The sequence below is a fragment of the Garra rufa genome, chromosome 12 (genome assembly GCF_049309525.1).
Source record: "Garra rufa chromosome 12, GarRuf1.0, whole genome shotgun sequence".
NCBI classification, from domain to species: Eukaryota; Metazoa; Chordata; class Actinopteri; order Cypriniformes; family Cyprinidae; genus Garra; species Garra rufa.
This window is the reverse complement of record NC_133372.1, coordinates 20,592,035-20,609,205: the sequence shown is the minus strand read 5'-3', so window position 1 is coordinate 20,609,205 and position 17,171 is coordinate 20,592,035. Positions and strand designations below refer to the sequence as shown.

At 46.7% G+C, this 17,171-nt stretch overlaps 1 protein-coding gene across 1 annotated transcript in view; it reads right to left on the bottom strand.

The window, feature by feature from the left end:
• Nucleotides 1-8,666: 8,666 nt before the first annotated feature.
• The window catches only part of usp43a (ubiquitin specific peptidase 43a), an 81,035-nt gene continuing 72,530 nt past the window's right edge, over nucleotides 8,667-17,171 (bottom strand). Inside the window, exon 5 of the mRNA XM_073852530.1 lies at nucleotides 8,667-8,747. Within this exon, the coding sequence (XP_073708631.1) occupies nucleotides 8,667-8,747 (81 nt within the window). The remainder of the gene's footprint in view (nucleotides 8,748-17,171) is intronic.

The window sequence follows — 17,171 nt, the reverse complement described above, 5'->3', positions numbered from 1 at the left end:
CTTTTCTCCTCCAGAGTCGCCGTGACCGCTTGGTCCCCCACTTCCGGGTTGCACGTTTGGGGTTAAAGCACGTCCTTGCACCAACCCCCTGCACCGGCCACCCTCACTTGGAGACACCAGCACCCAGGAGAAAGCCACCCTGCACCACAAGGAAGACAACCTCACCTCTTCACTCACCGTATTGTTTATCTCGCTTCACTACTGTCAATAAACGCACCCTCCGGGGCTCACTCAACTCTTGTTTTGTTGTTGCTGTTCTCCGCCCGGCCACAAGGTGGTGGAGAATGCGGGCATGAACGTTCCTAGCGCCGGCTGAGAACACCAACAAACAAGACGTTGTTTACACCGCCATTTTGTTGCCCCTCTCACCTCCGGCTGTCTTTTTTCTTTCTTTTTAGGCTCGCTCCTCCCCGCAACGATGGAGGAACTTGTAAAACAGCTTACGGAGGTTAGCGTCCGCCAGCAGCAGTGCTTCGAGCTGCTTACCGAGCAACACAGCCACGTTCAAGGGTATTTGGCCGAACTTCGCTTACCGGCCGCCCAGAACATCCCTCTACCGGACCCTCGAGTCACCGCTGCCCGTTTGCTACCCAAGCTGACCGCAAATGATGATATTGAGGCCTACCTTAAGATGTTCGAATCACTCGCTCGCACCGAAGGGTGGGCGAGAGGTACGTGGGCTGCGACACTGGCACCGCTGCTTTCCGGTGAGGCGCAACGAGCATATTTTTCTTTACCAGCGTCTTCCCAAAATAATTATAATGAGTTAAAAAAAAGAAATATTAGGCCGTCTCGGCCTTTCTGCAACCGTTGCCGCCCAGCGCTTCCATGAATGGGAGTTTAAAACACGGTTGCCAGTCCGCGCCCAGGCCGCCGATCTGATGCGGTTAGCCGAACACTGGCTACTGGAAGATTCACCCTCCCCAGCTCAAGTGGCCGAACGGGTGGTGGTAGATAGGCTGCTGAGAGCTTTACCCCGTTCGATGAGGCAGGCCGCGGGTATGCGGGGACCAAAAACCATCCCTGAGGTGATCGACGCCGTGGAGCTGGCGGACGCAACCTACCACCGGGACCTCGGGGAGCGAGCGCAGCCATTCCCCCGGAGGGTGCCCCAGGAGCGACGCCCGCCGGAAGGTACCCCACGACCGGTACACAGGCCGACCAGCCCCCGCGACGAGCCAATGCCCACAGAGCCGTCGACCCCCATCAAAGCTTGGATGGCAGGCTGTGTGGTTCATCAGAAAACGCCCCCTGAAGCGCCTACGGCCACTGTCAGGATCAGAGGACGTCACTTCCGGGCCTTGTTGGACTCCGGTAGCGCAGTTTCCCTTGTGCGGCCCACCACCCTTGGGCCCCGGCCAGCCTCCAAGGCGCTGATGCCCATCACCTGCGTCCACGGAGACACGCGTCAGGTACAAACTAACCTTCTTACCTTTCACAAGGATGGTCAACCCTGGACCCTGGAAGTTGGAGTTCTGAAGGACCTACCTGTCCCCTTATTACTGGGCAGAGACTGGCCGGGGCTTGACGCCGCCTTGGCCTCCGCCACACAGCCTGCCCGCTGCCGCCGCAAACCGCGGCCACCGCCGTCGCGGGGGTCCGGAGGTCGCTCCAGCCTACTCACGACGGACAGTGGGAGAGAGGGTGAGTCTGCCGGCCAACACGCTAATCTATTTCACGATGTGTTTCAACAGGTTACTGGAGGAGGAGACTTTGGGAAAGCCCAAAAAGAGGACGACAGGCTCAAGCACTGCTGGCGGCAAGTCCGGGTGCTCGAGGATCAAGAAATTCTGCCGGCCCCTCACCCCCTCCCACATTTCATCGTTCGGAATGGCCTGTTGTACTGCGTCGCGGAGCGACGGGGGGAGGTAAAACGACTCTTGGTAGTGCCGAAGCAGAAAACGGAGATGGTCCTGGAGCTCGCCCATGCTCACCCTATGGCCGGCCACCTGGGGGCCCAGAACACTACCCAGCGAATCCGGGACAGATTCCACTGGCCAGGGCTGGAAGCCCAAGTAAAGAGCTTTTGCCAAGCCTGCCCTGAATGCCAACGCACGTCTCCTCGGAAGCCTCCCCCCAGTCCTCTGATCCCTCTACCCATCATCGGGGTGCCTTTCGAGCGGATCGGGATGGACATCGTAGGGCCGTTGCCGAGGTCTGGCCGGGGACACGAACACATTCTGGTCATCGTTGACTACGCCACCCGGTATCCTGAGGCAGTCCCCCTTCGCCAGGCCACCGCCAAAGCCATTGCCCGTGAGCTGTTCCTGCTCTCCAGCCGGGTGGGTATTCCGTCGGAGATTCTGACCGACCAGGGAACCCCGTTTATGTCCCGGCTAATGGCTGACCTGTGCCGGCTGCTGAAGGTAAAGCAAATTAAAACATCTGTCTACCACCCTCAGACCGACGGGCTCGTCGAGAGATTCAATCAGACCCTCAAACAAATGCTCCGGAAAGTGGCGGCCGAAGACAAGAAGGACTGGGATCTGCTCCTACCATACGTTCTCTTCGGCATTCGAGAGGTTCCCCAAGCCTCCACCGGCTTCACGCCCTTTGAACTCCTCTTCGGCCGCCAGCCTCGTGGTCTCCTCGACGTAGCCCGAGAGGCCTGGGAGCAGCAGCCGGCCGTCTACCGCACTGTGGTGGAACACGTGCAGGACATGAGAAACAAGATCGACAGAGTCATGCCATTAGTCCGGGAGCACCTGGTGAAGTCCCAACAAGCCCAGCAACGCCATTATAATCGGCCGGCCCAACCGCGGGAGTTCCAGCCTGGAGACAGGGTGATGGTCTTGGTCCCGAACGCCGCCTGCAAATTCCTCGCCCAGTGGCAGGGGCCGTATACCGTGGAGGAAAGGGTAGGCCCTGTTAACTATCGGGTGAGACAGCCCGGCCGAAGACGGCCCCTGCAGCTGTACCACATCAACTTGCTTAAGAAGTGGATTGGAGATAGGGACCAAGCCGTCGCCCTCGCCGTCACAGAACCCGCGGTTGTAGACATCAACCCCCATCTGTCGGCCACCCAGAAGACGGAGCTGCGGCACCTGGTCGGTCAGTTCCTGGACGTATTCTCCGACAGCCCCGGCCAGACTAACGTCCTCTCCCACGACATCCGCACTCCTCCTGGCGTCATCGTCCGGCAACGGCCCTATCGAGTCCCCGAGGCCCGCCGGCAGGCTATAGAGGAGGAAGTCCAGAAGATGCTCAAGCTGGGGGTCATTGAGCCCTCTCGGAGCCCCTGGTCCAGCCCGATAGTCCTGGTCCCGAAGCCGGACGGCACCCTCAGGTTCTGCAACGACTATCGACGCCTCAACGAAGTCTCGGAGTTCGACAGTTACCCCATGCCCCGGGTGGATGAGCTCCTGGAGCGCCTGGGAAGGGCCCGGTACATCACCACCCTGGACCTGACCAAGGGGTACTGGCAGGTTCCCCTCTCCGCGGATGCCAGGCCCAAAACCGCCTTCTCCACTCCGTCGGGGCACTGGCAGTACCGGACCCTTCCCTTCGGTCTACATGGCGCTCCAGCGACGTTTCAGCGCCTCATGGATGTGATCCTCCGGCCCCACCAGAGCTACGCTGCGGCCTACCTGGACGACGTGGTCATCCACTCGGAGGCATGGGAAGACCACCTGGATCGACTCCGGAGGGTGCTGTCCGAGCTCCGTCGGGCTGGACTAACAGCCAACCCCCGCAAATGCCACCTTGCCTTAGAAGAAGCCCGGTACCTGGGTTACCGTGTCGGGAGAGGCCTTGTAAAGCCCCAAGAGGACAAGGTAAAGGCGATCCTGGAGGCACCAACGCCACGCAACAAGACCCAGGTACGGGCCTTCCTGGGGTTGGCTGGCTACTACCGGTGCTTCATCCCCAGCTTCTCCTCTATAGCCGCCCCTCTGACAGACCTGACCAGGAAGGGGCAGCCTGAGCTGGTGCGATGGACCCCGGAAGCGGAGCGCGCCTTCCAACGGATCAAACAGGCCTTAACTACGGAGCCAGTCCTGCGCGCTCCGGACTTCAACTGCCCCTTCCTGCTCCAAACGGATGCTTCAGACACGGGATTGGGGGCCGTGCTCTCCCAAGTCCAGGAGGGAGAGGAGCATCCGATAGTCTATATCAGCCGGAAGCTGACCCGGGCCGAGAGAAACTACGCTGCCGTGGAGAAAGAAGCGCTCGCCATCAAGTGGGCAGTCCTGGAGCTCAGGTATTATCTGCTAGGCCGCAAATTCACTCTTTTCACAGACCATGCCCCGCTGCAGTGGATGGCCCGGGCCAAGGATACAAACGCCCGGGTCACAAGGTGGTTCCTGTCGCTCCAGGACTTCCACTTCGATGTGCGCCACCGGGCCGGTTCCAGCAACAACAACGCCGACGGGCTCTCTCGGTCCTGGGCAGCTTACACAGGTCTGTCAGGGGTCACTCCCCACCCACCCCCTGTCTCCCCTCTATCTTTTTACCTCCAGGACCAGGACGTCGCTTGGGGGGGGGAGTGTGACGGGCGTCCCGAGGAGCAATCAGCGTCGCCCTGGCAACACACGAGGACCAGCTGGATCCACTCACCACGGACCAATCGGTCACGGCTCAGCCAGCTTTATAAGCAGTCTGCCACAACCAGAGGGTGAGACACATCTCCAATGCACTGTGAGACTTACCTGACCGCTGTATCTTTTCTCCTCCAGAGTCGCCGTGACCGCTTGGTCCCCCACTTCCGGGTTGCACGTTTGGGGTTAAAGCACGTCCTTGCACCAACCCCCTGCACCGGCCACCCTCACTTGGAGACACCAGCACCCAGGAGAAAGCCACCCTGCACCACAAGGAAGACAACCTCACCTCTTCACTCACCGTATTGTTTATCTCGCTTCACTACTGTCAATAAACGCACCCTCCGGGGCTCACTCAACTCTTGTTTTGTTGTTGCTGTTCTCCGCCCGGCCACAATATATATATAACCACATTATTTTACATTGTAATAATATTTTACAATATTATATTTTTTTGTATTTTTAATCAAATAACCTTAACCTTGATGAGCATAAGTGTTACAAACGGGACTCGACGACAGCGTTGATAGATCCAAATGCGAGCTTTTATTTAACAGAACGTAGTCAGGACAGGCAGGGTCAATCACCAACAAACAGGACATTCAGGGCAAGACAAAAGTGTTATCCAATGAGTAGGCGAGGGTCAAAGTCCAAGAGGGCAGTCCAAAGTAGCAAAAGAAACAAAACAATGAAACTAGGAAAACTACAACTAAGACTATGACTGAAACTAGGAAACAAAACGTCTCGGGTTACTTGCGTAACCCATGTTCTCTGAGTAGGGAACGAGACACTGCGTAAGAGCTTATGCATTGGGAACACCCCCAGGTGTGACGATTGTCTGAAGCCTTATAGAATCACGCCAATTCATTGGCTGATGGCGCAAAGCACCACCTCACGTATTACGTGACCAACCTAAATCTTATCCCTCAGATTTTCCTATCGAGGAAGCCGATAGAGCACGAGGAGCTTGACAGCGAACACAGCGTCTCGTTCCCTACTCAGAGAACATGGGTTATGCAAGTAACCCGAGACGTTCTCTTTCATAGGTTCACTCAACGCTGCGTAAGAGCTTACGCATTGGGAACGGTATACCAAACACGCCAAGCTAATGCGCTGCCAGGACTGGCCCAATAAGACCAGAACGTTAACACAGCTGGCTCAAGCGGAAAGAACCCGGGAGCCGGGAGCTGTGTTCGCATCCAGGTTATAAAACCTAACGAAAGTATGGGGAGAGGACCAACCTGCCGCCATACAAATATCCTCCAGGGGAACCCCTCTAAACAAAGCCAGGGAGGAGGCCACTCCCCTGGTAGAATGAGCTCTGATGTTCAAAGGTGAAGGCAACCCGCGCACCTCTTAGGCCATCGAGATAGCATCCCTAACCCAATGGGAAATCGTGTGCTTTGAGGCGGCTAGTCCTCTGTGGCCTGCGCCAAAACACACCAGCAGCTGCTGACACTTACGCCACTGACTAGAGCAGTCCACCTACATCTTCAGAGCCCTGACAGGGCACAGCAGACGAAGACTACCATCCTCACTCAAAGAAGAGGGAGAGAAAGCCTGTAACACTACCACTTGCAAACGGAAAGATGCAGAGAGAACCTTGGGGACGTACCCAGGTCTAGGTCTCAAAAATGCCTTGACCAGGCCAGGTGCAAACTCAATGCAGGACCCATCTACGCAGAGGGCCTGTAAATCCCAAACACGCTTTAAGGAGGACAAAGCCAAAAGCAGGGTGACCTTTAATGTCAGAATCCTCTCCGGAGCTGACTCCAAGGGTTCAAAAGGGGACTCACCCAGCCCCCTCAGGACAACAGAAAGGTCCCAGGAAGGGAAACTAGGAGGACGAACAAGTAGCAATAGTCGTGACATAGACTCTCAGGGTGGTAGCGGCCGCTCCAGCCGAAAATTTACTTTGCAGAAACTCCAGTACTGAGCCGACTGGGCAGTTGACTGGGTCTACAGCATGAGCCAAACACCACGACTCGAAAACCTTCCATTTGAACGAATAAAGCCTCCTAGTAGAAAGGGCCCTGGCGCTACTGATTGTCTCCCGGACTCCGTCCGAGAGACCAGGGTCTACAGGCAGCCCCTGATCGGCCACACCCACAACTTCCAGATCTCTGGTCGAGGGTGCCAAATTTTGCAATGGAGCTGACTCAACAGGTCTTTCCTGACTGGAATCTCCCATGGATCTCCCTTCAGAAGGGAGACCAATTCTGAGAACCACATCTTGGATGGCCAGAACGGGACTACTCCCATACTCATCCCTGTCTCGCCTCACTGAGAGGGCGCGGAGACAAACGCCTGAAACTTGCAGTGGGCGGAGAGACGGCCGTGATGTGCGAACCCCCACTGACTTCATCCACCATAGAAATGGCCTCATGCGGAGCAGCCCCAAGGGAAGAACTGGGGAGGCTGCTGCTAATAGGCCTAGGACCCCGCGACATAGGCCCACTGACACGTGACGGCCTGACCTGATGTGGGCTGTACACGATTTGATGCTCTCGACTCGAGCGGGAGCCAAACGGGCCCGCATTCTGGTCAAGTCCAGACACACTCCCAAAAACGTGGTCTGTTGGGCTGGAGTAAGCACACTCTTCTTGCCATTCAGCCTGAGGCCTAGAGCACGAAGGTGGAGAAGAAGAAGGTCCCTGTGACAAATTACCTGCTCTCTGGAGTTGGCTAGAATGAGCCAGTCGTCCAAATAATTAAGGATTTGGATCTCCTGGAACCTCAGCGGGGCCAGAGCGGCATCCATACACTTGGTGAATGTCCTTGGGGCCAGAGCTAGACTGAAAGGAAGAACTTTGTACTGGTAGGCCTTTCCCCCAAAGGCAAACCTTAGGAACTTCCTGTGCCTCTGAATAACCTGAATGTGGAAGTAAGCATCCTTCAAGTCTACAGTGACAAACCAGTCCCCTTCCTGGACCTGGGAAAGAATAGAATGGGCGTATAGCCAAACTGGATTGTACGAAGAACCCAGGGCGACACTCCTGGCAGATCCTGCCATGCGCAAAGGAATGCTGACAGAGGTAGTAGCGCGGGTCAATTCAAGCGGGATACCAACGCTGGGTCCCCACTGTGAACGTCACTAACCCTACTGACTGGATCCTTCCTAGGGGCCGGCCGTTCCCTGGAGGATGAAGCGCTGACAGACTCGCGTGCACACCGTGGCATAAACTTCTTAAACGCAGCTGACTGCGTCTTAGCAGCCCTGAACTTTTCCAGGACAGTGGAAATCGCGTCGCCGAACAAGCCAGAGCTAGAGATAGGGGTATCGAGAAGGAAAACCTTCTCTTTCTCCCTAATCTCCGTGAGATTTAGCCATAAATGGCGCTCAGCAGCCACTAAGCCTGCCATATTGCGTCCAAACGCACGAGCTGTGTGCTTAGTAGCACAAAGGGCTAGGTCGGTAGCTCTGCGAAGCTCTTTGACTGCTTCGGGGGTCACACCATCTCCTTCGTCCATCTCCTTCAAAACCTCCACCTGGTAGGCCTGAAGAATGGCCATGGTGTGAAGAGCTGCACCCGCCTGTCCTGCCGCCATGTAGGAATTACAGATTAAAGCAGAAGGTAGGACCGGCTTAGAGGGAAGAAGAGGGTGGGACTTCCACGAGGGGCGGAGTTAGGCGAGGGATGTGCCGCCAAAGTGTCCTCGACCGCTGGGACTGCAGTATAACCCTGCTCCACAGAACCTACAAGGTTGGTGAAGTCAGCGGCTGCTACATTAGTGAGACGAGACAAGAAGGGCTGTTTCCATGACCTGGAAATCTCTTGATGCAGGTCAGGAAAAAAAGGCAGCTTCCGTCTCACTGGACGCGATCCAGAGCCACAGAGAAAACGCTCATCAAGCTTAGATGACTGGGACTCACGAGGCTCATCCGGCCAATCCAAGCTCAATTTCTCCGTGGCCCGCGCCAATACGTCAACCAGTTCTGAATAGGCTGGGGAGGACCGCGCCTCCTGGCCGCTAGGCGGGAGAGCGTCGAGCGACACGGATCCAAAATCCTCAGAGTCGGAGGCCGCGGTAAATAAAATGTCTTCCATGCCGAAGGAAACAAAATCTTGTGAAGGATAAGATGGCGTGGGCGCTGATTTAGGTTGGTCACGTAATACGTGAGGTGGTGCTTCACGCCATCAGCCAATGAATTGGCGTGATTCTATAAGGCTTCAGACAATCGCGCAAGCTCTTACGCAGCGTTGAGTGAACCTATGAAAGAGAACAAGACTATGGCAATAAAACTAGGAAACAACAAGGCTAGGAAACAGGGAAAACGCTTGGTAGAGTCTTCAAGAGCAAAACAATACTTCACAAATTCCTGTTTGGCATTGCCCTCTTTATATGGCTGCCAAACAGGAAGTAACCAACGAAGTAGCAGAGGGAGCAGCAACAGTCAGTGAGAGGCAAGGGCTCCCTCTGCTGGCCTGGTGTAACAATAAGAAACTTCTTTGAAAATCATTAAAAATCTGACTGATCTTTTTAACAACAGTTCAAAAATAATTAATTTTTAAATATAATTTAATAAAATAATTTTACAAACCTTTATCACATTAAAAATCTTCCTATAAATACATTTTATAAAGGTTGAGTCTCTTGTGCGAACCAAAGCTGCATTTATTTGTTTAAAAATACATTAATATTGTTAAATATTATTAAAAATTACTTATTTAAATGACTGTTTTCTAATGTAATTTATTTGTGTGATGGCAGTGTCACAAGATCCTTCAGAAATTATTCTAATATGCTAATTTGATATTTCTTGTTATTATGAATGTAAAAAATGACATTTTTAGACTGCAATTTTTTTAATTTGCCCCTAAACCTTTGAATGGTAGTCTATATTTATCCTTTCAGATTTGACAGATCTCTACCCTTTGAGATTGTTTTTAGATTAGATTCTACATACAGTATAAATACAGTTACATAGCCTGACCATTACTGTATGACAGACAGCATCAAATAAGTAATTCTAGATAAATATTGGTTCTATTTATTTAGCAATCCAATGAGATATCATGTTTCAAGTGCTTATGTATCTTCTTTCCATGGCAGGATGGAAGTGGTTTCTCTCTCACTCTCTAATTCGCTCTCTATCACACACTCACAGCAGGCCTCAGTCGTCAGAGCGTCATTTGAGGGCCAGCTGGAGCAGATTGAAGAGGGGAACTGTGAGCTTGTAAGAGCCTTAATTAAACTTGGCCTTCATTGACACACACACACACACACACACACACACACACACACACACACACACACACACACACACACACACACATTTCACACTTTTACAGACACAAACACACTAAGACCAACTCACAGCTTGCTTGAATGCCTTTGTAGAACAATGCAGTTCTTTTGAATATAGACAGAATTCTAATATGTATTTTAAAGTTACAAAGAAACAGAAGAAGCAAGTCACAACAGATCTTTTTTTTTTGTTGTGAAAAAACATTGTAGGGTGAGGACTCGGTTCTGGTGGAGGCAAATGAATGTGAGTTTGCAGGGGCGTTAAACAGACCAAATGGCACAAACGTGTGTTGTAATAGATGATAAATGGGTGGGACTTCGAACGTATGGGTGGGGGCTTTGGAGATTGTCGAAGGGATAGTGGCAGGATGTGGCGAAGTAATGGTGATTACTTCAATCACAGCATTTGTAGCATGACTCACTACATAGTACATTACTTCAAAGATGAGAAAAGCTTTAAAATTACTTTGTTACAACAGTCATGTGTTTAAATGTGGCTTCAAAAGAACATTTCTGTCTCAATAAATGTTAAGTAACTCGTACAGCACTTGTGGCATAATGATGATTCATTTTGACTTGCTTAAAAGCTTAACTTGTATTTAACTTAGATTGTTACTTTAATTCCACCACACTAGAGTAGATATATGATGACAGAAAATCTCTGAGGACGATGATGACTCTAATAGCAACATCAGATATTAGTAATTTATTAAAGAGGCAGTAAAAGAGCAACCCATGTAGAATGAATTCTCACAGGTCTGGGCTAGAGAATCCAGAAAATCTACAAAAGCATTACACACCAGAGGTTGCGTTAACTGAAAATTGTCCGTCATTGGGATTTACTGATCAATATTGCTCATTAAAATGAGAATATATTAAAATCGATGTCACTGCGGGGTATGGTGTTGAACATGAAAAGTTAAGCAGTCTCATCTGTTCTCTTCAGCATATTAAAAATTAAAACGTGAACAAAAATAAATGCAATTAAATGTGTTATAATTAAAATATGAAAATTAAAATGACGGGTGATAAGGAATTATGACGGAATTTTTACGACCCTGTCCGTCAAAATGACGGGCAATGTAACAGTCTAATGCAACCTCTGTTACACACCATCAGAGAAGTGAAGTGTGTTTTTGCTCAGTTATACATGACCTTACCAAACCTCTATCAACTTAAGTTTCAGAGAGACCCAGATGTAAGCTGATCTAAGAGCCATTCAGACAGATGACCTTCTAACCTCATCTGTCAATCACATCTTCTCAAGGGAGAACACTTGGTATATGTGCTGGAAAAGAGGGCAAAGATATTGTATAATACCTGCTACCCAGACTGGGTCATTGGATTCACTTATACTTGAGCTACTATACACTGTTAAAATGCTAGTATTATTTTTTAGGTCTGTTAATTAGTTAACTGTAATATACGTTGAAAACCTGGTTTATCACCACATTATATATAAATTCATATATACACTACCAGTCAAAGGTTTGGACACACTTCCTCATCAAAGGGATTGGGGAAGTGTGTCCAAACTTTTGACTGGTAGTGTATATGTAAAGTACTGTCAGTTTTGTATTTTTGCAGTCATAACTATGAATTAATGTGTAACTGACAGTAAAAAAAGTAAAGGAAAGTAAAGAAGTCCTTGTGTGACATATCACAAATATTACATTTTATACAACAGTTCTTTCTGGTCCTCGAATATGATCGGCAAATAAGAGAGCGATATCAGTCCCACAGAACTCCAACAGCCGTTTCATCATTTGTAATTCTATTACTTCGCTTGGAGTACTTCTCACAGCAAGTGTCATGGCGGATGCCCAAATCCACTATAAGTTAATAAAGATAACGTCTATTTAAAAATTGGTGTCAAAATTTTGGACAAGGAAGCTCCAGGGCTTTAGTGGCCATACAGTGTTCATGTACTCGCCGAGAGAAGCCTCACTTTGGCCAGATTTTCTGGAATTTGCAGCTGACTCTGATGACTCTATAGTGGTTAAACATGAGATATAATTCATTTTGGATAAATCTAACGTGCAGTCTTTGGTCTCACTAATCTATCATTTGTTCCAGAGCAAATAGTTTTGGCAAAATCATCATGTTTATGTAAATTCAATGCTGTATATCAGAGTGCTGCCTATGCACTTTTGACTGAATTGCCTAGAAACTTTTATGATGGTGGTTGTTGTTGTTTATTAAATATAATTATGCAATGAATAATATTTTATATAAATAATTGTACTGTTTAATAATAGTTCTTGGTATTGAGAAATGGTGCATGTGTTTGTGATGGTGATTTTTGTTTCATTGTTCTGCCATTAGATGGCAACAAAAGCCTGTTTTTTTACGAGTCAGCAGGAAAGACATTTACATTGAAAAATAAACACTGTTATAAACTAAAGTCATTTTTAGTTTCAATAACAGCTTGACACAGCTAACGAATGCACTGAGCAGCGCAGTCATCAGAAATCACCCTTAACAGATGAAAGGGTATTAATGTTACGACAAAGATAACGCTTTCCTTAGTGGACATTCAATGTTTTATTGTGAATATGAGATGTATCTGAAGAATGAATGCTGTTTCAGATGCAGGTAATCACACTTAATGTTCCTTTGTTACTAGTTCTAAAACAACGTTTTCAAATTAGTAATGAAGGCTTGGGCTCAGCTGTTAAACTGTCAAACATAGATTTGAATCCGTGCCGGAAGGAAGTAGTTTTGCACAAACAAAATGTTTTTTAAAGGCACCTGCTGTTGTTTTTTATGTATTTACACACTCGTGCCGTCGAACTGTTTTATAAACACAATATCACATTTGTAGATGTGAGATATGGCTGTATATCGGCACACTGGGATTGCCTACGTTCCACTCATGGAACGTTTTGCATTGAGTTAAGTTTGACAGGAATGCTAAGGGGTTAATCCTACCCCACACCTAAGCTTAACAACTAAATTACTTACCAATAATAAGCAGCAAATAAGGAGTTTGTTCAGGGAAAACTTAGTTAATCGTGAATGTGTTTTCTATTCTAAAGTGTTGCCACTTAATCATTCCCTGGGAATCAAACCCATGACCTTGGTGTTGCTTTAAACATGCTGAACTACAGGAACAACATCTGTTCTGTCATTGTTTTATCGTAAGCCCAAAATAGGGGCCAACAGTCTCTTAATAAGGTACTTTAATCACAGCAGTTTTACTCCTTGCATATGCTAAATGATAACTTACTTGCTACTTTTATTTAGGGGTATTAAATCACATTACTAATTATGTATATAATATCCCAGTTTGTAATATATCTTGAATCTGAGAGGGAGGCTCAACGTTTTCTTATAAAATGTGCTGTTAAAAATACATCAATTTTAAAATAGTGCTTTATAAGCTGTGACACAATTGCAAAATGACAGAAGACACCACCTCGCATTTTAGTGCCGATCGGTAACTGTCACATGTAATGAAGCAGAGAGTCTATGACAAACTGTCTCTGAAGCTTTCACTGCAGTAGTAGCTATATGCGTATAAAACATGCCTTCAAGCAAAGTCAGCAAAAAGTTATTTATAATGCAATTTAAAGTTTCTCACAGCTAGATGAACACTCTTAATATACTGCACATTGTAAAAGAAATGAGGCCCAAGACAGAACTGGGCAACACTTGTTTCCTGATATAGACAAGCTGTAATTACCATGTCTCTAAGGTAACTAGTTCACTGGAGCCTACAACAATGGGAAAATAAAGCCACATGGGATAATCAATAGAGGTAAACATTTAGAACTAAAATGAGTGAAAATTCTTAATAATAATCTTTTGCAATAGGATCAGACCAAATGTTCTCAAAAGAAGGTTGGTGAAAAAAATGCTGTTTACATGCCGCAATACATCAATACAAATTGCAAGATGGCCTCTAGTCAGGCCAAGTAGAGGAAGATGGATTATCCTTTGATCCTTGGTTCTGCCCAAGGTTACTTACTAACTCTATTTTATGGCATTTTTACTTGTAACCAAGGTCCAGCTCTAAAACCTCTTAAACCTCAGTTTAAGCAATTACTGCTGTACAAAGTAATATAAAAATACATTTAAAAGAAATTAGCTCAGCTGAACTCAAACATCGATCCTTTCATTATCCTGTTTGTAGTAGAGCATTACACCACAATGAAGTTTATTTGAATGACAGAATGCCGCATACAGATAAGAACAAGGACGGACACTCTAATTCCCATTCCATTTGTCTTTCTTTGCAGTAATCCCAGTGTTGGTATTTTTCATCAGATGGAATATCAATTTCTAAATGTAACACAAGTTAATTTTTCAATAACAACACCATGGCAGACATCCAACACAGTCTCATCTGATTAGAAATTGCCCAAGGAAAATATATATACATATACATATACATATATTTCATTGTAGTGGAAAAGGCCAAATCAGAGAGAAGGTCGGCAACATTTGGATCTACGGTATATGAGAATGATTTCTTCTGAAACGTCATTACACTTCTAATTCAGTATTTTCAATTGTAACAAATATTAAAACTTGTACTGTACATGATATTTCAGTGAGGGAAAAAAATATTTTGTACATTTGCCCACTGCCAAAGAAATTATCTGTCTATAATTTTAATGGTAGGTTTATTTGAAAAGTAAAAGACTGATTTATATTTTAATGGGTGAAATAAGTATTTAACCCCTTCACAAAACATGACTTAGTACTTGGTGGCAAAACCCTTTTTGGCAATCACAAAGGTCAGATGTTTCTTGTAGTTGGCCACCAGGTTTGCACACATCTCAGGAGGATTTTGTCCCACTCCTCTTTGCAGATCCTCTCCAACTCATTATTGTTTCGAGGCTAATATTTGGCAACTTAAACCTTCAGCTCTCTCCACAGATTTTCTATGGGATTAAGGTTTAGAGACCTGGTCTGGCTAGGCCACTCCACGACCTTAATGTGCTTCTTCTTGAGGCACTCCTTTATTGCGTTGGCCATGTGTTTTGGGTCATTGTCATGCTGGAATGCCCATCCACTACAGCAGCGGTTCTCAATTCCAGTCCTCACGCCCTACCGCTCTGCATATTTTGCATGTCTCTCTTAGTTAACACACCTGATTCAAATAACCAGCTCGTTATAAGTGAACTCCGTGCAGGAACTGTGTTCCGATTGACATGGTCCCTGTGTTCATTGCTCCCTACTCCCTGAGCGAGGGAAATCTGTTTACTACACTTCAAAACATTCATTCACATATTTGCGCTACGCCACCGCATGCAGCCTTCACACACATGCATGTCTTCACACATAGATGAAACTTACTAGAGAAGTGTGACATAAATGCATATGTAAATAAATACATTTTAAATTTACGTCTCGAATGCTTTAATGACCTTCAAATGGAACATATACACTCGCTTCGAACTAATGAATAATGGCAGAATATCCTGTGATGTCCACTTTGAAGGGCAGTAACGTTGGAATAGAACAAACGTCTGAAGCGATACGTGAAACACACAAAATATGCAGAGCGGTGGGGTGCGAGGACTGGAATTGAGAATCGCTGCACTACAGTACCTATCTTCAATGCCCTGGCTAGGGGAAGAAGGTTCTCACCCAAGGTTCTCGTCCCGTCCATCGTCCCTTTGATGGGGTGCAGTTGTCCTGTCCCCTTAGCAGAAAAAACTCCAAAGTATAATGTTTCCACCTCCATTTTTGATGGTGGGGATGGTGTTCTTGTGGTCATAGGCAGCATTCCTCCTCCTCCAAACACGGCGAGTTGAGTTGATGCCAAAGAGCTTGATTTTGGTTTCATCTGACCACAACACTTTCACCCAGTTCTCCTCTGAATCATTTAGATGTTCACTGGCAAACTTCAGATGGTCCTGTACATGTGCTTTCTTGAGCAGAGGGACCTTGTGGGCGCTTGCAGGATTTCAGTCCTTCAGGCATAGTGAGTTACCAATTGTTTTCTTGGTGACTATGGTTCCAACTGCCTCGAGATCATTCACAAGATTCTCCTGTGTAGTTTTGGGCTGATTCCTCATGGTTCTCATAATCACTGAAACTCCACAAGGTGAGATCTTGCATGGAACCCCAGACCAAGGGAGACTGACAGTTATTTTGTGTTTCTTCCATTTGCGAATAATTGCACCAACTGTTGTCACCTTCTCACCAAGCTGCTTGGCGATGGTCTTGTAGCCCATTCCAGCCTTGTGAAGGTCTACAATTTTGTCGCTGACATCCTTGGACAGCTCCTTGGTCTTGGCCATGGTAGAGAGTTTGGAATCTGATTGATTGCTTCCATGGACAGGTGTCTTTTATACAGGTAACAAGCAGAGAAGCACTCCCTTTATCAGAGTACTCCTAGTCTCAGCTTGTTTACTCTATAAAAGATACCTGGGAGCTAGCAATCTTGCTGATTGATAGGGGATCAAATACTTATTTCACTAATTAAAGTGGAAATCATTTTATAACTTTTTTGAAATGCGTTTGTCTTTAAATTATAGACTGATCATTTCTTTCTTAGTGGGCAAACATACAAAATCAGCAGGGGATCAAAAAAATTTTTTCCTCACTTTATAATATGCTGATATTATGAGATGGCCAACAAATAAGGTAAACATCTTCTCATGTGAATTAATTTACTGTACATGTACATAGAAATGTTTCTTGTGTATTATACAAATACACTCCAAAGTTCAGCTAACTGCATTTAATATAAATTGAAACTACAATATATATATTTTTTACAATGCAGTTAATTGCAGTTACCATATACAGTAAGTAAGTGCCCTAAAACATTATGTTAGGTTTGCATTTAAGTATTTTCTATTAAAATATATTATTTCTGTAATAACTTCTCTTTTTCATTTTAATGTTAAGCATACTTATTTTTCACAAGGGATATCACATCAGTTGCTAGAAAAAGTTGTTTTATTCTATAAGATGCCTCTCATGGGGGCAGCCATGTTAAGAGTCATTTTTTTCATCCTCTACTTCTGACAACCTCCATTCTTCTCGACACCTCTATAAGCATAATTTGCATTGTTATCAATCTTCAATCATCCACCTGACAGCCACAATAAACAACCACACTATCTGAAGACTTGTAAGCAGCGTTTTATCTGTAATTCAACAGAGCATCTTAATCTTCAAGGTGAAATTTTTCCTTAGATGTTTCAGTGAACTCAAAATATACAGCGCAAGAACATAGCTGGCAGAAAAAAAATGTAAGCTCATTTATAGGGAAGAAGTTATGCTGCAGTTCCATCACTTAAATACATTACTGGACTGAGAAGTCACTGTGCACTTGAGATATTCTTGTGTAAATGTATCTCTATAATGCTACATTTTCCAGCACATTGACTTTTATGTCTGCATTTTTCTTAAAATTGCCTTAAG